General features: G+C 44.7%; 1 protein-coding gene and 1 long non-coding RNA gene across 2 annotated transcripts in view; both read left to right on the top strand.

Annotated features, from left to right (window-relative positions):
- Window positions 1–26,511, top strand: part of LOC128071612 (uncharacterized) — a 679,004-nt gene that overhangs the window by 11,982 nt on the left and 640,511 nt on the right. The window lies entirely within an intron of this gene.
- LOC128092230 (solute carrier family 15 member 1-like) lies at window positions 1,585–24,939 on the top strand. Its single transcript, XM_052705912.1, has 23 exons — window positions 1,585–1,691; window positions 4,160–4,191; window positions 7,512–7,596; window positions 7,684–7,825; window positions 9,192–9,311; window positions 9,488–9,587; window positions 9,806–9,896; window positions 10,744–10,827; window positions 12,274–12,356; window positions 12,812–12,898; window positions 13,518–13,607; window positions 15,572–15,616; window positions 15,710–15,742; window positions 15,866–15,954; window positions 17,322–17,403; window positions 18,842–18,967; window positions 20,095–20,241; window positions 20,663–20,712; window positions 21,287–21,394; window positions 21,530–21,626; window positions 22,039–22,185; window positions 22,974–23,081; window positions 24,076–24,939. The coding sequence occupies exons 1-23, from the start codon at window positions 1,688–1,690 to the stop codon at window positions 24,265–24,267; spliced, it is 2,142 nt and encodes a 713-aa protein (XP_052561872.1). The 5' UTR covers window positions 1,585–1,687; the 3' UTR covers window positions 24,268–24,939.

Below are 26,511 nucleotides of genomic sequence, written 5' to 3' on the forward strand. Positions count from 1 at the left end.
TTAGGGTATTTGTGTGACAGTTTTTTTATGTTTGGTTTAAGAGAGTCCTTCAGTTCTGAGAGATAACAGGAGTGGAAGCCGATGTGACCCACGTAGCATTTATCTCAAACTGCTGGGAAAGCTTGCAGTCTCTCTCATGGATGCTTCTCACTTGGATGTCTCCTTCTAGGAGCCATCCAGGCACTTGAGGCCTACTGTTTACTTTCACAAAACGCACACAGTTTATATAGGATGTGCTTGGGAACAAACCCACATTCCTGTCCACCACCATGGCTTATACAAGGAGAAGAGGCTAAATGGCCAAATCTAGTTCTCAGGGGAGAAATCTCGTCTTCCTACTCTAACAGCTCAACAACGGTAGAAGCACCTCAGTGACTTCTGCATGGGAGAAACACTGGCATTAGTCGCTGTGTTTTGGACTGCTTGTTGGCCAGACCGACCTCAGCAGGGACTCACTGCCTGCTGTGCTGCTGGGTGTGCATTGCAGGCAGGCACATCCAGTATGCTTCTCTTTCTACAGCATAAGCTGCTTCTTACAAGTGTACGTGCTGTAAGTCTGCTATAACCATACGCTCTTTCTTCAGCTGAATGAAAGAAAGGATGGAAGACAGAGAGGTGACACAGGAGAACCAGCATGGCTTCACCAAGGGCAAATCCTGCTTGACCAACACAGTGGCTTTTTAAGACGCTGTGAAGGGAAGAGACACTGACCATCCATCTGAACTTCAGTAAGGCCTCTGACACAGTACAACACAACATTCTTCTCCCCAAACTGGACAGATATGGATTTGATGGCAGGACTGTTCAATGGGCAAAGAACCAGCTGCAGGATTGAGTCCAGAGTGTGGTGCTCAATGGCACAGGCGAGCTGATTTAGCTGTGCTTGTCCTTGTTCACTGCAGGGGAACTGGACTACACGGCTTTTTAAGGTGCCCTCAATGCTAATGGTTCTGTGTCAAAAACATTAGGAGTCAGTGGTAACTGATGGGGGGTAGTGCTCCTCCAAGCAAACTACCCCCCATGCAAAGCAACATCAGCAATCCACATTGAGCTCTCCATCAGGGTCAGAGAAGCCTTCTGTATGTCTGAATTAAGTGTGGGCTGCAGGTGCTCCTCATTATTACCTGAGAAGAAACCGACCTGGCCAGCAGCAGCCTGGTAATCATTAAGTGCGTGCTGCAGGAGGCCAGCAGAGCGATTGCATAAAGCCGTGTCTTGTAACAGCAACAAGCATCAAAGGGTTCCATGCTTCCTGCAGGTGGAATTTCTCTTTTGGCACCACCGACTGATGTTTGCCGTTCCTGTGCTCTCAACGCATTCAAACCTCGGCACTGTGCGGCTTTCCTAATCTACTCAAAACCCAACGAAACAAAATCATCAACAACAAAGCCCGCAGTAATTAAACAAAGTCCCCAAACCCTCGCCCGGACAAACCCGGCAGCAAGCACAGAGCTGCCTCCACCTCGGAACGGCTCCGGGCCGAGGGCGGACACCTCCCGCAGCCGCCCCGCGCCCCTCCCGCACCTGCGCGGCTGCGGGCGGCGCCGGGACCGGCCGGGGCGGGGGCCCCGCAGAGCCGCCTTAAATCCCGGCCGCCCCCGTCTCCCTCCTTTCCTCCCGCTGTCCGCTCGCTGTCCGTCCCTCGGTCCCTCCATCCCCGCGCGGCCGCCAGCAGCGCGCCGGCCCCATGGGTAGGTGCGGGGATGGGTGTGCGGGAGGGTCGAGCGCGGTGTTCATCCCGCTGCTGGGTAGCGGTTTTTTTCAGACGGAGTTTGCCAGGGGCTGAGTCGTACGGTGGTTTGAGGCTCACGGGACAACAAATCCGTGCAGTCGGTCCTCCGGGCTGGAGTGCTGCCTGGGCTCCCGACCCGAGATGCCCAACGAAACCAATGCCAGGTGCTCAACGTGAGGTATCCAGACAAAACCAGTGCAGGGTATCTAATACAGGGTGCCCAACAAGGCCGATGTGGGATGCCTGATAAGTCCAACACAAGCCCCCTAATGTGGGGCACTCAATATGCAGTGCCCAACGAGACCAACGTGGGGGTACCTAATGCAGGGCTCCCTACACAACCAGTGCCACTGCAGCCCAGATGGGTTGACTGCCTCTTGTAGTGGTGGAGATGAGCAGGCAGAGCTTGCCCCAAGGGCACCTGGGTCCCGTTGTCTTGTCGGGGGAGACGGTGGGACCCCTGGGAAGAAGAAACCCTCTGTGCCCATGTAGCATCAGGCTTGCTATGCTGTGGGTTTGTTTTAGTGCTGGTGCAGCCTCTTTCTGGAAGGGGCTCTGCAGCTGTTGGTGCTGGGGACAGGAGCATCCTTGTGAGGCTGCTCCAGGAGGAGGCCGAGGCTCAGCCACGTGAGAGCGGCTGGCTGTGAAGTAAGAACATCCCTTATGAGATCACAGTCTGATAAAAAAAAAATACCTCGATATCTCAAGGAAATACAGTGTGTGGCTGCTCAGGGTGAAAGAGAACAGTTCTAGGGCTTGTTTTTGTGAGGAGAGAATGAGTTACTGAGGCTTGCCCTGAAGAGGGAGTGCACCAACATGCCTCCCACAAACCCCAGATTTGTCGCTGAAATTGGTGCAGAATGCCAAGCGTTCTGTTCTTTTGGAGCTCTGTCCCTGAGGCTGCCTGCTACTGGAGTTGCTTGGGCCGTTTAGGTTCCTCTGTTGAAACGTTGGCTGTCTGAATAACACTGCTTATATAGTGCATCATTTTTTAATATACAATGTTGTGTTCTTTATAGAATTGTGGGTTTGTATGTATGTGTGTATATATTTATATGCAATATATGAAGCATGTCAGTGCTGAATAGAGGAATAAAGCCGAAATACTTGACACAGAGGTGTCCCAAAAATGAAGTCAGTCAGCATTCTCTGGAAAATGCTTCTGAAAGATCTCTTGTGGAGGTGATAATTTCATCCTATAGCAAGGAGGGGGGAAAAACAAAAACAACAAAAAAAACACACACAAAAACAAACAGCCTCCTGCAAGTTCCATGATTATTATTGCAATTATTATTTAGTCTTTACCTGAGGCTTAGGCAGCAGATTGGTTGTTGTTGTCAATCTGTTGACTGCTCAGGCTGATATTCCCCGTGTGTTATGGCAAATGTGTTCTGGAAATGCCAGGAAGCAGATATAGTCAAGGAGTTAGGAAGACTATCAGTAATGTTTATCTACCGTCCATATATCTGCTCTCACGAGTTCTGTGGGGCATGTTGCCAATACCTGTAATGATCTGGTATTTGCATGTGCCTTGAAGTTGGTGTGTTAGCACTTTCTGAATGTTACCTGAGTTTTAGGAAAGACATTCTCAAAATACTTCCATAATACATTCTGTTGTTCCCATAAAGACAGATGTCCTGCGAAGGAAAGAATCAATTAATCAATGACTTTTTAAGCTTTCAAAAAAGGCTTTAATGAAGTATCATGCCAAACACCATAGTGTTGCTGTCAGCTGTTTTCATCTGTTCTGAACTATGGACTAAACTGTTAGCAAACATATTTTTCTTATAGGAATCTATTATGGGCTCGCTCATTTTGCAGGCAGGTATTTCAAAGTTCACATCTTGTTCTTGGCCTTATCTTAATGATAATGAACTAGTTCATGTGTTGCTCTAGGATATGCTGACATCCACTTTGTGGGTGCTGGCCTTCCTCTGGTGCAAGCTCAGCCAAGCGTGCCCTGATGGACGGTGCTCACAGGACCCTCCAGATAAGCCTCCAGATGACATGAATGTGTGGCCTTGTGCATCACTAGTCAGGCTGTGCGCTCAGTGCTTGTTAGGTCTGAGGGATGGACAGGACTCAGCAACCATCTCTGCAGGACACTTCAGCTGTGTTCCTCACCCCCGGCTTGTCCTGCAGGCGACAACCCTGTGAGTGAACTGAAGCGGGGTGCATCTCTGCAGATGAAGTGTGTGTGCTGTGCAGCTGTGGCAGTGCTTGACACAGTGAAAGCAGCGCTTTGCCTCATTGGTCCTTTTCCATGTTTCCCTGGCAGCTTATGTGAATCTAAGCATTAGCTACATTTTCGTCTGAAAAGCAAAAGGAAATCGAGCTTTTTGATAGTCTTCTTGCACTCTAAGTCCCTCTGACTGAAAATTTACTTGTTTATTTGTTCATTTGTTCTTTTTTCCTTCTCCCCCACAGCTGCAAAAAGTAAGAGTGAGGGCTCATCAGTGGTAAGTATTGCTCTCTCTTATGCTGTAGTGAGTTGCTGTGCTTGCTCTTTGGGCTACTTTGGATAAATTTGCTGTGCAAAAACAAACAAACAAACAAAAAAAAACCCAAAAACCCACAAATCAAAACAGCATAAAAACCAACACCCTGTAAACATAAGATAAACACACTTTACATATAAAGTAATGAGTTACCGGCCAACACAAACACCAGGTAGCCTGGCAGCTTCCTACACCCCAGCTAGGCGCTGGCACGCTCACCATCCTGGTAAGAGGTCTGAAGAGCCTTTGGCCACAAAGATACCAGCTGGGACGGGAGGGTCCCCAGAGCTCATCCTCCCTGTCACTGAGCTGTCAGCACCTGCTGGCTCTCCTGTGGCATTCTTCCTTGTGAATCTTTGAACTGTTAACAGTACCTCTTGGCTACGTCTGTCTGCAGCCTTGAGTTTCTTATCTTCCAAGGCTTTACTCTGCAAACTTTCCCTGCAGACTTTCCCACAGCTTCCTCAGTAGCTGAAGCCAAGGGTGTGCAGGTGGGTGGTGCCAGTCTCAAACCTGGGATCCCCAGAGCAGAGGAATGTTATGGAGTGTTATAAATCAGATGCAGCCTCTGGGTTCTTACCTGTTCTGCAGTAGATGGAATGCTTTCTGGACCTGGGGTTCACAACAGTTGTGTCAGTAAATGTATGCATGCACATGCGTAATGCACGAAGGCACATCTCATAAGTGCTGAGAGAAGCCTTCATGATGGCTCCCATTGGCTGACTCTGGAGCAGTGCTCAGCTCCGCTCCTAATCTTTTCCTGACAGCTTGTTTCCCTGTGCTCTCAAACTGGGCTTCTGCTCTCTGGCTTGCAGTGTGGCTACACAGATGTTTGCATGCGTAACGATTGCTCCCTGGCTTGTGCACTCTCCTCCCTGTGACCTTCAGGCTGCTAAAAGTGGTGCCGGGGTCGGGGATGGTCATCAGAGCAGCTTGCGCATTCAGCTGAGCGAGGCTGGAACTTGCAAGTGACTCCTGTCTGATCTTCATAGAATCAGGGAGCGGTTTGGGTTGAAAGAGACCTTAAAGCCCACCCAGCTGTAACCTCTCTGCTGTGGGCAGGGCTGCCACCCACCAGCTCAGGCTGCCCAGGGCCCCTTCCAGCCTGGCCGTGAATACTTCCAGGGATGGTGCATCCACAGCTTCTCTGGGCAGCCCGTGCCAATGAAATTTGGGATAAATGTGGATGGTCTTCCTCTAGAGACGCCTCTTTCAGTCCATGGAGGACATGAGAAATCAAGAGCAACAGATCTGTTTAGGCTTCAGGTTTCTGTTGCTCTAAAGCTGAATGAGTCCCGCTCAGTGCTCACCTTGGCTGAAGTCAGATTCTTTGGGTGAAAATTGTTTGCCAAACCACAGATAAGACGTGCGCAGCAATAGCCAAGGAGACAGCAGCTGGGCTGCTTGGTCGTCCTCATGGCTGAGTCTTTCTAAAGCCAGTGACACTCTCACCACTTCTACTTTCTCTTTTATTATTTACAAAATCTTTTTGCAGCACGCTGCTTTTGTTACGTGCTGTGCAGCTCATTAAGGCTTTGTCCAGAGTCTACTGGTGATGTGAGCTCTCCGATTTACCCTCTCCAGTCAGGCTTTCCCTGTATCAGGTTTCTTTCCTTTCAAATATGAAGTAAACTAATTTCTAAATTCTCACAGCATAAAGATAAATAACGCCATACTTGTCCACGCTGCTTAAATTACATCAGTTTCACCTATGAAATGTCCTATACCCCTCCACTGGTTATTATTAATCCTTCAAATATGCATTGCTTTTTTTCATTTGCAGACCGCTCACGCATACACGTTTGTTTATTATTAGGCACCAATGTAAGAAACACTGGAGCACTGGAACAGGCTGCCCAGGGGGGCAGTGGAGTCTCCTACTCTGGAGATGTTCAAGTCTCACCTGGATGCCTGCCTGTGCAACCTGCTGTAGGGAACCTGCTTTGGCAGGGGGGCTGGTCTCGATGATCTCTAGAGCTCCCTTCCAACCCCTACAATTCTGTGATTCTGTGATTAAATATCTGCTTTTCTGGGTCTTGGATGCTATATTCAGATGGCTCCTGGACTCTCAAGCCTTTGTAATACCATATTATTCTACTGTTCCTAGCTGTCACTGTAATCATATCCAGATGCAATCAAGTTTCACAGAACTTAATCTATGGGTAAAAATGGCTTCAATTTCCTTATACAGAAAATAGTTTAATATTATTAGAAGTGAATGATCTTTACAGCCTAGGTGGATCACTGAAGTGGATGGGGATTGGTGTAGCTTTGGCTATAAAGTCCTGAGGTTTATTAAAAATCTTGCGACTTTCAGAATTAAACCCTTAAGAAGTGAGGTAGGAAGGGTTATGTCAGCTGGTGTTTCTAGTAATTTGAATAGCAATTTTATCATACTGAATCATAGAATATCCTGAGTTGGAAAGGCTCCATAAGGATCATTGAATGCCACCCCTGGCTCTGCACAGGAACTCCCGGAAATCAGACTGTATGTTCCCCATACAGACAACACATACCCAAAGATCAGACCGTATGCTCACCCGCTGAGAAAAGCATGTGGTCAGAGATTTAATTTGCAATTCTAGTGATTGGGGTAAATTTAGAACTGATGGATGGCTTTCTTCTCTGTCACAATGGGCAAGAACTGTGTCATGAGTTGTGTTGTAGCAGCCATGCAGACGCCCGTTGCAAGAGTTGGAGGATCAGGAAATCTGGCAGTTAGTGCCGTGTGGGTTCAGCTGAGGAGTTAAGCCAGTTTTATTGGCAAGAAATGAAGGATTCTTTGCAAAGCAGAGAACTTGTGAGGATGAGGAGCTTTCCTGCGGTTTGTTTGAAGGAAATGGTTAATTAAATTGTTTGTCCCAACTGGCACGATGTATCTGTAGAGCCAGGCTCCTAATTTCCCTGTGCTTCTGGGGCTTGGGGTTTCTTTTCCAAAAATGCTGGCTCTTTGCTGCTTTGATTACCAGTCAAGATTACTGTGAGTGCTTAAGATTTCAGATGTGTGAAGCGCACAAGCTGGAAATCACACAAAACCTTGCTGAAGATGTCATGGGAAGGGAAGATGGGAAGTCTGGGATCTGAGAACCAGGAGGGGAGAGTGGGAATTGATTCCTGATTCAGGCGAATGGCATCCTCCCACCTCAGCCCACACAGCCTCCTCTCCCTGAGCACCCAGCTGCTGTGCAGAGGCTGGATGGAAGTTGCTCAGACAGTAGGGCACAGCACACCATGGTAGCTTGTGCTGCACAGCTCTGAGCTCTGCTGTCTTTTGTTTCCAGCCGGGCTGCTTTGGCTATCCCTTGAGCATCTTCTTCATCGTCATCAATGAGTTCTGCGAGAGGTTCTCCTATTATGGCATGCGAGGTACATCCCAAATCCTGCCTCTCCCTGTCCCTGCTGCTACCCAGCCCTGACTGTGGTTTGTAACCTGCTCTTTTATTCTTCTTACAGCTGTGCTCGTATTGTATTTCAAGTACTTCCTGCGGTGGGATGACAACCTTTCTACAGCCATCTACCACACATTTGTTGCTCTGTGCTACTTGACGCCGATCTTGGGAGCGCTCATTGCAGACTCTTGGCTGGGAAAGTTTAAGTCAGTGCTTATTCTTCCCTCAAAAAGCAAACAAACAACAAACCAATATACTTCAGGATCGTTTTTCCCCCAGATCTGAAACTGCACTGGGGATTACCAAAATTACAGATCTGCTCATCTGTTAAGCTTACCACCTGCAAGTAGCCATTGAAATAGTGAAATACTACGTCACCTGGTATTAAGTGAGACTTTTAGAATGTATTCTAAAACATTTTATAATTTCAGTATTGACTTGAGTCAGAGGGAGGTGTTACTGAACTGCAACATTCTGAAGTTATGAGCTATTTTTGCCTGCATGTAGTCGCTCAGAGAAGTAATGCTGAATGAAGTGCTTTAAGCGCTTTAAGATAGAGCCAAATTATTTTAACAACCTGATGTTGCTCTTCTTTATAAATGTCATGATTCCATTAGTGTTTACTTTGCCAGAAAATGCCCAGTAAAGGGTTTTATTGAGGGCAACGAGCGAGGAATGCTGTCAAAGGTCTCCCAGAGATTAGAGACAAGGCTGTCGTTGGAGCTGGTTGTCTGCAGGCTGTGCGGTCTTCTACCAGGCTGATGGCCTCTGGGAGACCAGCTCTGTAATCAGAGCCAGGTGTTCTCTCTGTAGCTGGTCTGATCAGTGACATCTCTTTGCAAGCAGTTTGATGCCCTGCAGATTGAACGTGTGTGCATCCATTGGTTCAGATGGCATGCTTTAAAGAAGGACCTGATCACCCAGTGTGTGCTTCCTCTGCTGCTCTTGCTCCAGGGAGCTCCAAGCTTGCTGTGAGGCTTTCGTCAAACAGATCTGGGTTGTCCTAGATCCCTGAGCTTTGCCCTTTATTACTGTGGGCTGCTCTGCTTCTCGGGCTGCTTCTTCTGAAGGATGAACTACAGCCAACTACTTTTTATTAGTTTCCAACAAAGTTTGAATGGGGCTGTTCTTCTGTGCGAGGAAGAGGAATGGGTGTTAAAGGCAGGGGAGACGTGGTGATTTTGTAATACTGCCTTCACAACAGTGTCTCTAGGGGAGCTTTTGTCTTTAAAATATTTTTAAGATGCATGGAGGAAAGAAAATTAAAGAACATAGAGAATACTTCAGCAATATTAAAATTAGCATAAGTTACGTACCTTAGTAGAGTAGTCAATTTGTACTTCACTGTATGTGAAATAAGATAATGGCATTTTCTTGAGCTGCTGGTTAAGTGGTAACCACTGAAGATTTAAACAACTGTTTATTGTCCCATGACCTCATGATTTTTAGAGTGCCTTTTTGTCATCTTGCCTTGCTTAGTTAGAGGGTGATACGGTTGATGCAGACTTCTGCTTTTTCACATGTATGTATAAACATTTAGTTGCCAATGTTTGTTTTCTCTCTTTATAACAGGACCATTGTCTCCCTGTCCATTGTCTATACAATTGGGCAAGCAGTCATGGCTGTAAGCTCCATAAACGACATGACAGACCAAAACAGAGATGGCAATCCTGATAATACTGCGGTGCACATGTGAGTTGACTTGTACACGCATGTTCTCCAGGTTGGTGGTGGACAGGGCGGACAACTTAAGACTTAAAATGATGACACTTGCATTTCAACTGTCCTGCAGTCAACCTTTTACATCAAACTTCAACTAAGATAGCAGAATGATTTCTTTCTTCATTTTTTTTTCTACGTTATCCTAGTGCCCTGTCTATGACTGGATTGATTCTCATTGCACTTGGAACTGGTGGAATCAAACCTTGTGTGTCAGCATTTGGTGGGGATCAGTTTGAAGAACATCAGGTATCTTCCAGATTTTCAGTCATATGTGTATCTTTACTGCTTGGCTCTTACAGCCATATAATGAAGTACATATGTAGAAAAGTGTCTTACTGTAGTGCTTCATGAGTAAAGAAGATCGATAACAATGTGTCTTGAACTGCGCAATAAGTTGGTTCAGTCTAGGGAAAATAAAGTTGCTCTGGCTAGCCCTTTCTAAAATCATTTTTGATTTACTGTAGGAAAAACAAAGAAGTAGATTCTTCTCTATCTTTTATTTGTCCATTAATGCTGGAAGTCTCATATCCACTGTGATCACCCCAATTCTCAGAGGTAAGTCCACACGTTTGTTCATGAAATACTTAAATAGCAATAAGGAATGAGTGTTGGAATGCAAGTCATACAGGCTAAAATCAACAGGAAATTCAGTCTCCAAGTTTTCTTTTCTTTACCGACCGTGTAGGGATGTGATGGATGTTTGAGGAAGACCACTTTTTCTCAAAAGTGAGAAAATGTAATGCAACCTCTGGAATAACCCTAATGCTCTCGACCAAAATTCTAGCCCTTAAATTCCTTGATGGCAGCTGACTAGAACTGATCATGTGGAAGTGTTTTAGGGGTCTGCTTCATGCAAATTCTATTATTTCCCAAAACAGAAGGAGACGTGCAGACACAAGACACAATTTGCTTCCATGATGATACAGGGTGAAAGCTACCTTGGAAAAACTAACAGATTTGATTGAGGAAAGTTGTACCATCGTTTTCTCTAATTGTTCAAATAAAAAATAATTTAAAAAAAATGAAAGTAGTAATTAGCTGCAAGCTATTTTTTTCCTAACAAAAACGCACTGGCACACATTGCCCAGAGATTGTCCCAGAGAGTCTCCCTTCTTGCAGACCTCCAAAAGTATGGCCCAGGGCAACCTGGTCTGGGTGGTCGAGATTGAGCAGAGAGTGAGATGAGGCCCCTTCCTACCTCTGCCATTCTAAGGTTTCTGTGATGCATTATTCCCCTTCTCAGTAACGTAAGGAGATCTGCATCATGGTCATCCAGCTTGTCAGTTATCAGCAGAGACTCTTTTTTCCCTTGAGTCAACAGTGAATGCAAGAAATAGAAACTCTATATGAAATGTTGGCAGCAGTCCCTGGGATTTGTATCAAACATTACTTTATATTTCAGCTCAAGAATGTGGCATTCACAGCAGACAGCAGTGCTACCCGCTGGCGTTTGGAGTTCCTGCTGCCCTCATGGCTGTTTCATTAAGTAAGTTGAACTGTTTCCATCTTGCTTTCTTGCTGTAGTTAGGTGATAATGATTTCTGAATCATGAGGAAGTAGTTGAAATCTGCAAGTATGAATCCCTAGAAATACCTGATTATTTCTGCAATATGTACCTTGTGAAACTTTTATGGAGAGAGGACAGATTGACCCAAAGTTCCCTCTTTTAAAGGAGACACTGGTGAAGCCGAGGCACAATTCAACTGAATGACTGTTTGTGCACGTGGATAACGACAGGACAAGGGAGAATGGTTTTAAACTGAGACAGGGGAGGTTTAGGTTAGATATTAGGAGGACATTTTTCACACACAGGGTGGTGACACACTGGAACAGGTTGCCCAAGGAGGCTGTGGATGCCCCATCCCTGGAGGCATTCAAGGCCAGGCTGGATGTGGCTCTGGGCAGCCTGGTCCGGTGGCTGGTGACCCTGCACACAGCAGGGGGGTTGAAACTGGATGATCATTGTGGTCCTTTTCAATGCTATGATTCTATGATATGGTATGAAATAGACATGTAATATACTGTCTAAATTGCTTGGTGTGCTGGGTTATATAAATAAAAGGTCTTCTGAACGTAGGATGAGAACTCAGAAAATGCAGTATTTTTGTTCATATTGTTCATAGTCCAGGATAGTGAACTGTGCAGGGTAATTGTCCTTTATTTCCTGTAGCGAAATACAACACCACTATGCCAGGGTTGATTCAAATGGTGTATTTCTGCTAGCTGCATTGCAGATTGCTCCTTGAGCCTTTCAGCTGCCATACAAAGACCAAGAAATTGATGCTCACATGAGCAGGTTTTGCGGGTTGTATTTTATTATCTTATTTTTTTCTAATGGTTTGGCGGGTGTACGCTGTAGTGTTTTTCCTGGTCGTGTCCCCTCTTGGACCTGGCCCCCAGGTGGGCCACCAGCTCTGCTGCCACTGTCTTATCAGTGCACCCAGCCCAGGGTGACGGCGGCTGCTCGTGTGAGCCCACACCTTGCCAACACGTGGGAGGGTGAGGCTGGGGAACGTGTCTGCGTGTGGGAGCTGCTGGAATGCTGACAAAGGCTGTGGCTTAGGTGACGCCTCACGTGTCCCTGCATGATGTGACAAGCAGCGTCCCGGGCTCTCGAGTTCCTACTTAAGTGCAGCAAGGCCGAAGAGCAGATCCGGAGTGGCTGTTGCTCTGACCATAACTCGTATCCCTCCAAGAATGGCCACTAACCTCAAGAGCATCACGGTTTGGTCCTGCATCTTTAATAGCGATATTTACTGGTATTCATTCATTTGATTTGTTTCACTGTTTAATAACACGGCAATAGTCATGCTCATCACTCCTTTCAGAGTTACTCCCAGCTTGATGCAACTACTTAATTATGTTTTTCACACTAAATTATTTGCCACTGCTTTCAATTAACCACAAATTCTTTTCTGTTTGCTTATTGCAGTTGTGTTCATAGCTGGAAGTCGAATGTACAAAAAAGTTCAGCCGCAAGGCAATATAATGGTTCGAGTTTGTAAATGCATTGGAGTAAGTAGTGCCTGTATTCCCTAAATTCCACTCTGAAAGTTTGTGGAGTCCTTCAGGACTATAATTTTTGCGTATTCAGTACCATTAAATTTCTACAAGTTGCAGTTTCTTATAGTGAAATGTGCTCTTACAGCCATTCAGTTCTGAGAAACGGTGCATTAGACATTCTCATGCTATATGTAAGTTCATCCTAAGTATGCAGGTCTTCCAGTTCCTAACAGCCATCCACTTTAGAGCTGCTCAGAGCAGATCTGCTTGGTTTACCTGATCCCAGGTAACCACTTGCCCAGTAGGCACTATGAAGCCTTAAATGCACTGTTCCTTCCAGTGCTTGCAGCAGGTAGCAGAGGTCACCCCTGGCACCCTCTGAAGAGGAGTTCTAGAAGCAGGAGTGTCACTTCTAACTATAAAACAGCTTATATTACAAATATTTTAACATAATGGATTCTCTCCAGTTTGCCATTAAAAACAGGTTTCGGCATCGCAGCAAAGAGTATCCAAAAAGAGAACACTGGCTAGACTGGGCAAGCGAGAAGTATGATGTAAGTACTGTGTGAGCACTGCTGTCCCCCAGCATCCCCTGGCCCCAGTTCCTGTGCTGCCTGCTCTGATCCATTGCCTTGGAAGCTGGGTTAATAGCTTTTGCACCTCTTCATCATGAACAAGTTGATGGCTTATGTCCCATAGTCCCTGGGCTGTGCCCTTTGCTCCCTGTACCCTACACACCCTGCACTTCTGTCAATGTCAGCACAAACCTTAGCCCCTTCCCTTCATTTTACTTTTGCCTATGTGTAATTCTCATGCATGAAATGCATTCCACAGCTCCTTGTCATTCAAATGCCTCCTAAGCAGCACTGCTAAAGCCTACCAGGAAAAAACAACAGTGTAGTGTAGAGCTAAATCTGCTGCCATTGCAGTGCGGGCATGCCAAGAAGAACAGACTTTTCTGCTGCCAGCGTCCCCTTTAACTGGCACTCCACCCTGGGGTTGTTTTAACAGAAATCAGCAGAAGTTCTGGCACATCCAAAGTTCAGGATATGGGTAAACACTGCATGAGAGGTCCCATGTCTCCACCTGCTGCTGCGCCGGGAATTTGCGAACTGCAGTGGAAGTGTTGTGTTTCTCACTGACTTCTTTCTTTGTATTTCCTCTTATCTACAGAAACGGCTAATTGCTCAGACCAAGATGGTGTTGAAGGTGCTTTTCCTTTACATCCCTCTCCCCATGTTCTGGGCACTTTTTGACCAGCAGGTAAAGTAGAAATGCTTTGCTTTGCATTTCTAAATGTGCCCTGTTCTACGTGTTCTGGAGGCACTGCACCTAAAAAGATCTTTGTGTAAGGGTGGGAAGTATTTCTGAGCAAATTCTTCAGCCCAGTTATGATGCACAACTGTTACTCAGTGCTCACGCAACGTCCTGTGGTCCAAGAGCAGTCAGCTGACTTATCTGGGCATTCCCAGGAGTGATCCACTGACTCGGGCCTCTCTACATCCTGCCAGCCAGCAGGTGGCAGATGAAACAGTAACCTGCAGCTTTTTAGTTCCCACTCTTCTCTGCTGTCAGTTGAGGTGCAGCGTGGAATCCTCCTCTAAGCACTCTGGAGAGCCAGAGAGATGTATGCCATCTTCTTGATCGCTCAGATCTGTAACACCTCACATCTTGGAGTATAACCCTGTAATTCACACTGATTTGGATGGAGTGCTCAGGACTCAGGAAAGCAGGCTTTCGTTAATTAAGTACTGCAGTACAAATTTAGGAGGGTATCTGAGAGAATCAGCTCTCTGTAAGGCAGAGTGCATTACATTCTGAAGACTGCCAGGGTTATGCTTTAGTACTGGTGAGCTGTAACTATGAATGTGACCTGCTCTAAGATTCCCTGGTATTCCTCCTGCTCTTAACTGTATGAGTTTCAACAGGGCCAAGTGTCAGCTCCTGCATTTTGGTCACAACAACCCCAGGCAGCCCTGCGTGCTTGGGGAGGAGTGGCTGGAAAGCTGCCTGATGAAAGGGACCTTGGTGTACTGATGGACAGTCAGCTGAACGTGAGCCAGCAGTGAGCCCAGGTGGCCAACAAGGCCTATGGCATCCTGGCTTGTATGAGCAATGGTGTGGTGAGCAGGACTGGGGAAGTCATCCTGCCCCTGTACTCAGCATTGATGAAGCCTCACCTCGAGTGAGGTGAACTGTGTTCAGTTTTGGGCTCCTCAGTACAGAAAGGACACGGAGGTGCTGGAGCAGGAACAAAGAAGGGCAACAAGGCTTGTGAAGGGCTTGGAGAATATGGCCTATCAGGAGAGACTGAAGGATCTGGGGATGTTCAGTCTGGAGCAAAGGAAGCTGAGGTTGTACCTTATTGCTCTCTTCCAGTATCTGAAAGGTGCTTACAGCGAGAGCGGGGTTGGTCTCTTCTCACTGGTGACAGGTGACAGGATGAGGGGAAATGGCCTCTAGTTGCACAAGCTGAGGTTGGATATCAGGAAAAACTTCTTTACAGAAAGGGCTGTTAAGCTCCCCAGGGAGGTGGTTGAGTCACTGACCCTGGATGTGTTTAATAACCACGTGGATGTGGTGCTCAGGGACATGATTTAGTGAAGGGCTGTTAGAGTTAGGGTAGTATGGCTGGGTTGTGGTTGGACTTGATGGTCTTTAAGGTCGTTTCCACCCTGAGCAATTCTATGATTCTGTCCCAGACAGTGGTGCAGCACAAGAGCAGAGGCTGCAGATGCATTGGTGCAAGTTGTCTCCCCCCTAGGCTGGGGAGCATGGGCAGGTTTTTTGGGCAGAGGGATGGAAGGCAGTGGGGTCCAGTGCTGCAGTAAGGAGCAGCAGGTCAGGGCCGTAGGCTGTGAGCACCTGGCTGATAGCCACGTGCCAGCTCTGCACGGCCTCTGGCTCATCTGCAGTGACAGCTGAGAGAAGCATGTGTGGGAAATCATGGAATCGTGGTGAGGCTCCAAGTGTGGAGCATCTGGGCATCTGTCTTGTTTCCTCGTTTCCTCTCGAGTACTATTTCTTCATGATTTTGTGAAGCCAGTAAATGAAGTGAGATGAACCATGAAGATCACTTTGTTCAAATGTTTATGTTCCTGTAGCAAGCTATCTCTGTTTTTATTACACTGTCCACCTTTCCAAACACTTTACTTATGAAAACAATTCAAGAAGAAATTTGGGAGACTTATTAACCATGGGATTTACCTCTCTCTTCTTCTGTCAAGGGCTCGAGGTGGACACTGCAAGCCACAACCATGGATGGGGATTTTGTAAGTGACTTTTTTCCCCCCAAGATTTCCCCCTTTCACACCCACTTTATTTGTTTGTTACTAACATTTTATTTTATGTTTTTTCCCCACTAGGGAGCTATTCAGATTCAGCCAGACCAAATGCAGGTATAGTAATCTACTTGACAATCCTAAGTACTTCCCAAAGATGATATACATGTATTGTTGCCTTTTGTAAAAATGGACTGAAAAATACTTAGTTCTTTCTCTTTTTATGTTCGTTTTTAACAGACTGTCAATCCAATCCTGATTATAATAATGGTCCCAATTGTAGATGCTGTGATTTATCCTTTAATCCAGAAATGCAAGATCAATTTTACGTAAGTTAATGTATTTACCTGAGTTCAGCAGAGGTTCATTTCAGTGATTCCTTTAAGATGCTCTTCTTGCCCTAAACAAAAGCAATTTCCAGCCAAGAGAAAAACAACACAGTATTAAAAATGGGGTTAACATTTAACATAAAAGAGCTCTGAGCAGCAAAGGCACCACAGACCACAGGAGCAGAATCTAATAGGAAAGTAATAAGGTGGTTTCTCTTCAAGGTGAGGTCAAAGTGCTTTGACTGCAGAAGAGATGCTATCTACCATTAATGTTTCCCACTCCCCTCCCCTGCCAAGTGTCAGAAGTAGAAACACAACATAACTTTTAGCATCTGATATCTTCTGGGCTTAAAACTACCTGGGACCGGATGTATTTTCCCTTCAATCCCAGGGAGGTGTTCAGTGAGCCACTTTTAGAGAGTCCTGCATGATACTTTTATTACTGGCAATCAACTGGCCAGCATTTGCAAGCAGGCGGAGTGGAAGAGGCTCACCAAACGGAACGAGACAGAGCAAAGCTACTGGTTTCTAGACTGCTGGCAGCACCAGTGATGCTTCTGGACTTGGCTTACCTTGTGCTCAGGCAGCTCTGTTACAGGAGTGGCTCAAGCTCCCAGCAGCCAGCTCCTCGGCGTTTTGCCCCACGTTCCTAAAACATAAACTCTCTCATTCCCTGGGTTATCCCATCCTTTGTCACCTGAAACAAAGCCTGTTGTATCATCACATTGATCTTCATATCTCTTTATGTGCAGAATACATTTCTTAGAATCAAGTCTGTGGAGCAAGATGCAATCCCACTTTTCCATCCAGATATGAAAAACTAGTGGGAGGCTGCTGTGCTGGAAGCACCTCTCTTCATTAGTGGATGTTCTGCATCAGACAATTGATGCCATAAACACAATAGCTGCTGTACATCCACCCTTACAACTTAACTGAATGTCAGCAGCTGCCTCCTAACTCAAAGTATTTCCCTGACTTGCTCCTTTCAATATTTGATTTAAACATAGCGATGCACACAAGAGTTATTACTCTGTTGTACAAGGTGTAAATTTGCCTTTTCAGTGTTTTCTATGTTAGTGACGATGTGTTTTTTTCTTCTGTTGACTTTTGAAATCAGAAACCCAATAGCAATTTTGTTCAGATAGTGGTTAACCCCAGGAATGAGCCCAGCAGATGCAAAGCAACAGGTTAAGATGCTGCAGGAAACTTAATTTCCCAGCAGTGTAACTGTGAACTCTATACAGGATAGCTAAATGCTGACAACATCAGCCCTTCAAATGGTGGTGATCTGCTATTTGTAGCCTTATGAATGAATCAAATGTTTGTCTAACTTATATATATATATGTATGTCTTGTTGCTGAATTAGGCCCCTGAGGAAGATCACTGTCGGCATGTTCCTTGCTGGCCTGGCTTTCGTTGCTGCTGCCCTTGTGCAAGTGCAAATAGATGTAAGTTCAGCCAGGTGCATGTACTGAATTCTAGTGTTTTGTTAATGTAGAACAGTCTTTTTAAGGTGAAAATGAGTCAAACACTGTGCGTAAAACACTTGGAAATCAGGAATAAGAATGCGTGCACAGAAGTAGAGGGGAGGGAAAATACAAAAGCATACTGCAATCCAGTGAGTTCATAGGCAGTTATATTACAGTGCTAATCACCATCCCATGAACAGTCTCACCTGTTGTTATGATAAATCATGCATTAAGGGCAGCCTCTGGTCTTTAAACTGAGATTAAAAGCTGAAAACCAGAGATTTTCCCTAACAGGGAGCTGCTTTGTGTCTCTGATCTCTTCTGACATCTAAACTGGAGGTGAAGTGTGATTCACCACAGCCGGGGAAGCATCATCACACTATGAGCAAAGATGATTTTATGACACTTATTTAAGGCAGGACTCGGCACATCTAGATTTTCTTGCTTCAAAGGGAGCTGTCATGTTTAACAGACGTAAAAGATGCAGGTTTTCCTTGTAGCTGGGAGTCAGTGACACCTCTGGGAGGTAATGACTGCATCCCAATGTCTGAATTGCCATCCCAAGGCGTCCACCTTCCTTAGTGCGCTATCAAGATGAGCTCTCACTTCTTAAATACCTTTTGTGAGGAATGAGGAGATCACCATTTGATGTCTGGGCTCACACCTTATTTTGCCTCTGTCTTCTAATGGGGAGCAAAGCACCTGGCCTTCAACAGGACTCATCCTGAGTGCCTTGCTTGAAGGATTAGAGCTGTGCATAAACACGTACTCACACTGGGCAGAAGCTTGGTCACAGCTGGTAAATCTCCAGGCTGTTGCACGGGAGCATCCTGCAGAAAGGAAGATTTAGATCTATTTTAGTTGTGCGATTGTACCTAATGGGAATGCAAAAGGCCAAAACACAGGAGGGGCTCAGGCAGAACTGAAATAAGTGCAGCTCTTGAGGCTCTACAAGGGCAGAATCCATTTAATGTAAGATCAGGTGGAAAGTGGAGTCTCCAGTTGTCCTTTTTCTTTGGGCTCTCGCACTGCACAGTGCCCGTGTGTGCTTCTGAGCAGCACGAGGGCTGGGAAAAGGAGTCAGAACACAGCATAAAGAAATTCAGAAAGCTGCACTCCCGTAGGATATGGGGAAAAGCTGTCCCCTGAACTGCTGAGTGGAGTTGGTATTGGCAGCACCCTGTAAGAAGAGGATCATGCGAGCATTGTGAAGGAGAAACATCCTTTATGAGGAAGCAGTTGGAAAGCTTTGAGGCTAGCAACTAAAACATGATTAAAATTGCATTCTTATGACTGACTGACAAATCATCAGGCAAATGCTAATCTTCACCATGAGATAAATAACAGAGTAGTTATTCCAGTGCATCCATCAAGTGACTTAGGATAGAGCACTGATTTACTTCTTTCTTTCCTACAGAAAACTCTTCCAGTTTTCCCTGCAGCTGGACAGGCCCAAATCAGAATAATGAACCTAGGTAATAGCAATGCAGATGTTACGTTTCTGCCTGATCTTCAGAACGTGACTGTTCTTCCTATGGAGTCAGTAAGTAAGGGGAGATGGGGAACAGGAAGTCAAATTTGAATGGAGCAAGTCAAAGTGGTTCTTAGCTAATGATTGGAAATTCAGTATTTTCTATGTGTTGGCTTTTTTTTCCCCTCTGTGCCACTTCTTAACAGGAAGGACAGCTATTCCTTCAAATAATAATAAGAAGAAAATCCTTCCAGGCCTAGAAAGTCATTGCTCTTACTCTAAGAGATCACTTAGGCTGCCTTACTTGAGCTCCAGATTTTGCTGTTGAAGAACCCTTTCAGGGTCTTTTACAGCAGGATTTGGATCATTAGCTCTACTGACTGCAAGACACAGTGGAGCTGGTGGATCTTTGTAACAATGAATGCAAGGAAGTCTTACCAACACGTTTTGTGGTAGTCTGCTGTCCTGCTTCCATAGAGGGGAAGCCCTCTTCCACTCCCCTCCAGATATAGCTTGCATGGAAACCGAGCTGTGGGGAGATGAGGGTGCCCAAGCTGAATCCTGGAGTGGAATTGATGTATCATGATGCACACCTGAACACGAAGGGTGTACAAATACTCCGTTCTCTACCACAGACATAACCCAGGTGTTTTGAATTGTTCTATGCATCTATAAAGCAAAGATATATATTTTTAAATACATGTGTTAATTTATTATTCAAGTTGTATTACATTCCAAGCCTGTGAAGGGTAGTTGAAATATCTAAATCATGTATCCTGGCAGTAGTAACTTGTGTTACACTGAAACACGAAAGCTGCAGTTTGGATCAGCATCTTGTAGGAAGTGTTGCCATGTGGAAAATGGTTTATACTCGTGCTGTCTCTGTTGCTAAACAGAATTTTGCTAACGGTGAGCTAGATTTATCTGGAGAAAGAAAGACACGGCGAAATGTACAGCTTTTCCACAATGCTTGTAGGAAGCTTTGAGGTTTGTGTGGAGGAAGAAATCACCGATCAAACAAAATGAGCGTCTGGCGTAGAAAAGATAACAAGAACTGAAGTCAGGAGTTGCTCACAATCTCTGATACTTTGGATGTAACATCCCTGTAAAATTTTGATTCCCCCCAAATTTGGCATTTCCTCAGGGGTAGAGACAAATGCCATCACATGGGCATTCACAACATTTTGTCATCTTTGTAGACAAACTACAGGATGTTTGAGACTTCTCAGCTGAAATCTGTAATCATAAGCTTTGGGAGTGAGAGTAGAAGTGAAAGTATCGACTCGAGCAGCAACACGCATACTGTCACCATTAAGAATGCAGCAACAGGCATTGTTTCTAGCTTGGTAAGTCGCCCTAAATCCTGAGGAATACATTAGTGCCACAGCAACTATCTATGTGGAGTGTGGGAAGCTCTGGGTAGTTTTTCTTTTTTCTTTTGCCTCTTATTCTCTTTGCCCCCGAGGGAAAATTGTACCTGAATTGTAAAGAGCAGGCAGGATACTGGGGGGGGAAAACCAAAGCAAACAAAACAACAACAAAATTCACCAATATCTGACCAACCTGACTTGACAGTTACTGTTTTGCTGAATTTACGTGTGTGGTCTTAATGGATTTTCTAGTAGATGTTTCTTGGCGGGAACCTAAAGATAAGGCCTGGAATCTTGCTCTGAAACCTCTGTGACTTCTCAGTTGTATGTAATAGCACACGTTTAAGCAGTTCACTGATGCCAATGAAGTGTCTTGACTAATGCTCTCTTCCACCAGCGGTCAGATAATTTCACATCAAAACCAGAAGAAGGAAACAATCTAATCAGGTAAAGCTGATGTTGCTCCTCAGCTTTTCAGTGGCATGACTACTTCACTCTCCCTCTTCTGGGGATTCTTCTTGCTTAACGTCATTTTCTATCCTGTAGGAGATTTCCACTTGATGGACACCTCAGTTTAGAGGGTAAAGGAATTCCAGAACAAAATTTATCTGAGCTGTCGTACTTATCTATTTAGCTAAATCTTGGAAGTATGTTTCACACTGCCTACAATTTCTTTTGCTATAGGCAATGTGTCTTCCTTCTTTTGAATTGCTGGTAGGAAGTGTCCTACCAATTGGTGTAGGACATATGGGGTTTTTTCCCACACCTTCCATTTGTAGATGTTTGTTACTGCCAGAAGTAAATACTCCCTTTTTTCATTTCCCTATGAAAGCAATAAGGTGACGTAGGCCTGTCTTGCTTCTTGCATTATCCGTGTCTGCGGGGATTTACGGTTCTTTCAAAAATGTTCGTTTTCAAAAGTGAAAGGAGAAAGCCTAATACTCGTACTGCCAAAACAGGAAGTAAAACTTGAATTCTTTGAAATACTAACCAAAGTATTCATCATTCTTATACGTTAAAGGTTTGTAAATAACTTGCCTCAGACAGTCAACGTCACTATGGGTGACACGGATTTTGGAATACTGGAAGAGACAAGTATCAGTGATTACAATCTCTTTTCAGGAGGAAGGTAAGTGTGTCCCTCATCTAAACCAATCTCTTAAAGAAACAGACATGCTTGACCCTGGAGAAAAGACAAAGGACATTTTATTTTACACAAAATTGTCTATACATATGGGTTGAATTGGTTTTTTTCTTCCTTCAGAACAGATGATATAGTGATTGTTGCAGATTCAACTAATTGCACAATAACTTCAGAGGCATTAGGATATGGTGGTGCTTACACAATCATAATTAATGAGGTGAGTTGCTGTTGAATGTGCAATAGTTCTCCATTTTAATGTTCTTCAATTGAAATACACTTGAACAATTATTTCTCTTGCCCTTAATTAAACAGATAATTCTTATGTTAAACTGTCTGAACATAAACACCGATAAAAATAACGATGAGCATGACAGTGACATGCTGCAAAAAATTCATATTAATCACCAGTGGCTTTAAATCCTGAGCCCTGCTTGACACTAAGTATTCGCATGAATTCTGATGTGAAATAATTGCATTTCTTTACTTGCTGCATGGTGCTTCACACACAGTGTGTTTTACTCTCACAGAACTTTGTGTATGATTACAGAGATGATATAACACTATTTGGAATTCCTCTGGTGGCCAGAATCGTTACCACTGTTGGTAATGCATTATTTTTTTACTTTCAGTGTTCTGAAGACGTGACTCAATTAAGCTACGTTGAAGATATCCAACCCAATACAGTCCATATGGCTTGGCAGATCCCTCAGTATTTCTTACTTACATGTGGAGAAGTAGTCTTCTCTGTCACTGGGCTGGAGTTTTCATACTCACAGGTAGGCTTTGCTCTTCAGGTCATTCACGTGTTAGCTCAGGACTCTTAAGCCCCCAGCCTGTACAAACGGAGATCTGAGGCTCCTCGTTCCTACAAGATGGTTCCGTATCGCTGCTGTTTGAACAGTATTCTCTAGAGCCCCCTAGCGGGACTGCAGGCAGGTGCACAATGTTTTCCATGGAGCCATGTTGTACCGCTTGAAGATTTGCCACCAGGTTTCCAATCACCTCACACGTGACTTCCCATTGAAAATGAACAGAACAGTACTGCTGCTGTTAAACCAAACTTGAGACCCCTCAAATACAAATAGAGCCGCTACTGACACTTCTGCATCAAAACTGCCCTGGTTTAATTTGTTTTCCCTTGCAGTCGTTGACAGCAATTTGTACACTTCAAATTCCTTTGTCTTCTAACTTCAATTTGTATTATTAGCTCTGTTTCTTCCCTTAATTCTGAGTATCTTCTGCAGTTATGAGAATATAAATTGTGGCTTGCTTGGCTATGAAGCACTCCTTCATTTAGTGTGTACAAAGTGAGACAGCAGGCACATTTTGCATTTGGCTACTTAGTGCACGCGATGTAAAAAGTGTTTTAGCAGTAATTAGAAAGCTCTTGTTTCTCTTGTTGCTTCTTGAGATTTATTGAGTTCTAACAATTAAAATAAACAGGGTAAAAATTTCCCCCGCCCTTCCCCCCATGGAGAACCAGTGTTGTTACAGTGTGAATAATGCTGTAAACATCAGGAAATGTTAACAGTGTGACTAAAAATTTAGTGCTTTCCTTCTATAGGCGCCATCTAATATGAAGTCAGTGCTGCAGGCAGGATGGCTGCTGACGGTGGCTTTCGGTAACATAATTGTCCTTATCGTGGCTGGAGCATCCAAACTGAGCGAGCAGGTAAGCACACAGGCAATCAGCATGCCTTTGTATTGCTCTATTAGAAAGAGGCTCTAACATGAGGGGGGTCATGGCTGATAATTCTCAGCCATAACTTTTGAACACCAGGCATTACAGTGGATTTGTATTTATAACTGGAATGCTTGAGGCTTAGCTACAAGAGTCTTGCAGTCTGCTGTAGAATTTGTGCTTGAGTGAACAATCATTTAAGACTGAATCCAGTAAGCAAATGAGTTATGAATCTTTATAATCTATTTTGGTTTAAAGAAACAAACAAAAGAATAGCTTTAACAAATATTACTTTAACAAAGGTTTCTACCCTTTGCATAATTGTTTACCACTCCTACCTCTTGCTCTGTCAGGCTGTTTCACTTGGCAAACAGCAGAGTCTAATGTCTGTGCAACAGGCTGCTTCTCATGCTGTGGAAGGATTGGGTGAGAACTTCTGAACTGACTTAGGACCAAATTCTGAAACTTCTGCTCACCGTTAATCAGGCCTCCCCTGTGTCAGTCAGCCTTGCCATGTCCCTTCTTTCTTCTGGCTCCATTGGTTTCAAACCTCCTTCCTTCAGGCATGAAAGCAGTCGTTCTTCTGATGAAGAACATTTGGACAAACCTTCAGACTACTTATGGCATTCCCTAGTGAATCCAAAAGGGTGATGTTTCAGAGAAGGAAGAGCCTGTCTTTGAAAAAGGCCTCTCAGTCCTGGTTTCAGCTGAAGTAACCAGAGAGTGTGAAACACAGCAGTTGAGGGTTTTCAGATGGAGAGAGGGAGCATTTTGAGACTAGAGTTACTAGTCTCACTCTCCACTGTGATCCATAGAAACAGATCTAGTATTTAGTCCTCAAGACATGCAGTACTTGTGTGTGCTGAGTTCCACATTTGGAATTGAGCTCATTGCTTGCAAACAGCAAAATAGTGTAATTCTTTGGATGAATAACTGCTGATGGCTAAATTATACCTTTTTTTTTTTTTTTTTTTTTTTCTCCCAGTGGGCAGAGTACGTTCTCTTTGCTGCCTTGCTGTTTGCAGTTTGCATCATTTTTGCTGTCATGGCGTATTTTTATACATATACTGATCCAAATGAGGTTGAAGCCCAACTTGATGAGGAAGAAAAGAAGAGACAAATAAAACAGGATCCAGACTTGTATGGAAAAGAATCTGAAGCTGTCTCTCGGATGTAGAAGGTGCATTTAAGAGCATTTGTGAATCACGGTAGCTTGTTAACTGTCCCTGCAATAACAGGAATCAGGATATTGCTGACATCACTGGGTAACATACCTCATGGGAGAGGCTGAGAAAAGCTGTTCTGACTGAACATACAGCCTCTTGGGAAGCAAGATGAAATGATTAATCTCTTGTACAGAAGATGGCCTCCTGAGGAAACTCCTGCAGAATTTGCACTCTTAAAATGTACCTCATAGCATTAAAATATTGAAATTGCACTTGGCACTATTCGACACTCTACACAGATGTATTTTTATACTGTATTTCAATTTTATAATGTGGAGGGGTGGGGAAAAAGGTGTTGCCAAGAAATAGTAATTGAAGCCAAACTGTCTGCAAGACCCTTCTAGCCTGTTACTTGAACGCAGGTCACATATGCCTTAAATTCTTTTGTATGTCCTTAAGGATAACGGGAGAAAAGCTCTTGGATTTCTCAGATTAAAATGCCTGTGATCCACCTAGCAGTACCTTGGAAATGCACTGTGATGTGCTTTATGTGCCTATTATTAACTGCCCATTGGTATGTCCTTAATTAATTGTGTTAATGGGGTGTCCACTGAGGTGAACAGACAATGGCAAATTATATTCTGAATAACCAACAAGAATAAAACTTGTGTTGTAACAAATTATTGAAAGCAGTGTAAGAGTATGACTTACAGTTGCACGGATCTCCGTCCACAGCCACATGTGGAACAATGTGTGCATCCCCCAGGAAAATGTTTAGAAATGGAACTTAAAAAGGTGGGAGAGACTTTGCAGCCAGGCCCAGAGCATGGCCAGGCAAGCAAACTGACCAGCAACTTTTTTGCACGCAGCTGGCACCTTCTATCCTGTCATCTCTCTATTTACCCATGCTTGTTCCTCTCCAAACCGTACTGACCTCTCCCTTTCCCCACCCCTGGTCTCATAATAAGTCTTGCACAAGGTGCTCTTCTCCTGCATCTCTCTGTGAGTCTTGTGATCCCACTGGGCTGTAAGGTGATCCTGGAGAGCCCTTTCCATATATACAAAGCGGTGGGCTGCCTTCTGCTCCTGGGACAACCCCAAGGCTCCATCTGCAAGAGCTCCTCTGAGGACATCGGAGCAGCTCATGCCAGCAGCCTGGGCAGCCCTTGTTCGCATTGCTCTGACTGTCCGTCTCGAAGCCGTGACAAAAGGAATCATCCCTTGGGTTGGAATCAAGTGGTTTGGTTTTGAGGATTAGAGAGGTGTAAGACTTATCTTTAAATCTGTCACTGTTTAGCTTTGCATGCTGCTGTCCAGACTATGAGGCTGCTTGGAGGGTCATCTTCTGTTACAGAGAAGATACGCTGAAATCAATCCAATTGAAAGTCGATCGTTCTAACCTCAGCTCTTGTAGTCAGACAGCAGTGTGTTCTGTATTTCGTACTTAATTCACCACTCTGGCATTTTTTTTTAATGAGAATCTGTTCCGGCAGTCAGATTTGAGCTTTGTGTGAATAGAGGGATGTGTATGCCTGCATCCCTGCTAATAATGCATACAAACTGCACAGCTTTGAGGTTGTCTCCTACTACTTACTGTGACCGCTGGGGCCAGCTCCCTGGATTCATTCAAGTTCTTCCAAGCAGACTGCATTGCTCAGGATAGCAGCTGGGGAAAAAAAAGACCAGAAAAAGCTAACAGAGTGAAAGCTCTGAGTTTAAATGGAACAGACTGTGCAACATAATGAGAGAAGCTTTCTGATGATTACAGTATGTGAAGATCAGGGGCCTCCCTCTGCTGTAGCATCACCTTGTCATGGCTTTGTGACTTTTGGTTTTCGGTATTCCACATCATAGCATCATGTGGGACACTGGGAGTTTAACTGTTAATACTCAAGTCCTGGGTACCTGCCCAGAAGAGAAGAAGAACTACACCCTCCAGGGTACTTTGCGCTCACAGAGAGGAGATACAAATCCTGGCAAGGTCACCTGATGGGCTCTTTTTCGTCCACTCTTCTTTGTCGGCTCTTCTCCCGTCTCCCTGCTGCTCAACTGGACTGCGCATCTCACCTCAGCATTGTGGTGAAGCCTATCCACCTTTCAGACATTCTCTCTCTCTCATTATATTTGATTTATTAGCTTCAATTCTGATTATATTGTATTATGGTGTGTTGTCTTGCATTCCGATGCCATACTTAGTAAATTACTTTGTTCCTCCTCAGATTGTTGCCACTGTTTTTAATTATTTTGGGGTCCCC

The sequence above is a fragment of the Tympanuchus pallidicinctus genome, unplaced genomic scaffold, assembly GCF_026119805.1.
Source record: "Tympanuchus pallidicinctus isolate F22 unplaced genomic scaffold, pur_lepc_1.0 scaffold6, whole genome shotgun sequence".
Lineage (NCBI taxonomy): Eukaryota > Metazoa > Chordata > Aves > Galliformes > Phasianidae > Tympanuchus > Tympanuchus pallidicinctus.

Coding starts and splice junctions, on each gene's coding strand:
- LOC128092230 (XM_052705912.1), top strand. Junction 4,192..7,511: donor AGAGTGAGGGCTCATCAGTG/GTAAGTATTGCT, acceptor TTTTGTTTCCAG/CCGGGCTGCTTTGGCTATCC. Junction 22,186..22,973: donor TGGAGTTTTCATACTCACAG/GTAGGCTTTGCT, acceptor TTCCTTCTATAG/GCGCCATCTAATATGAAGTC.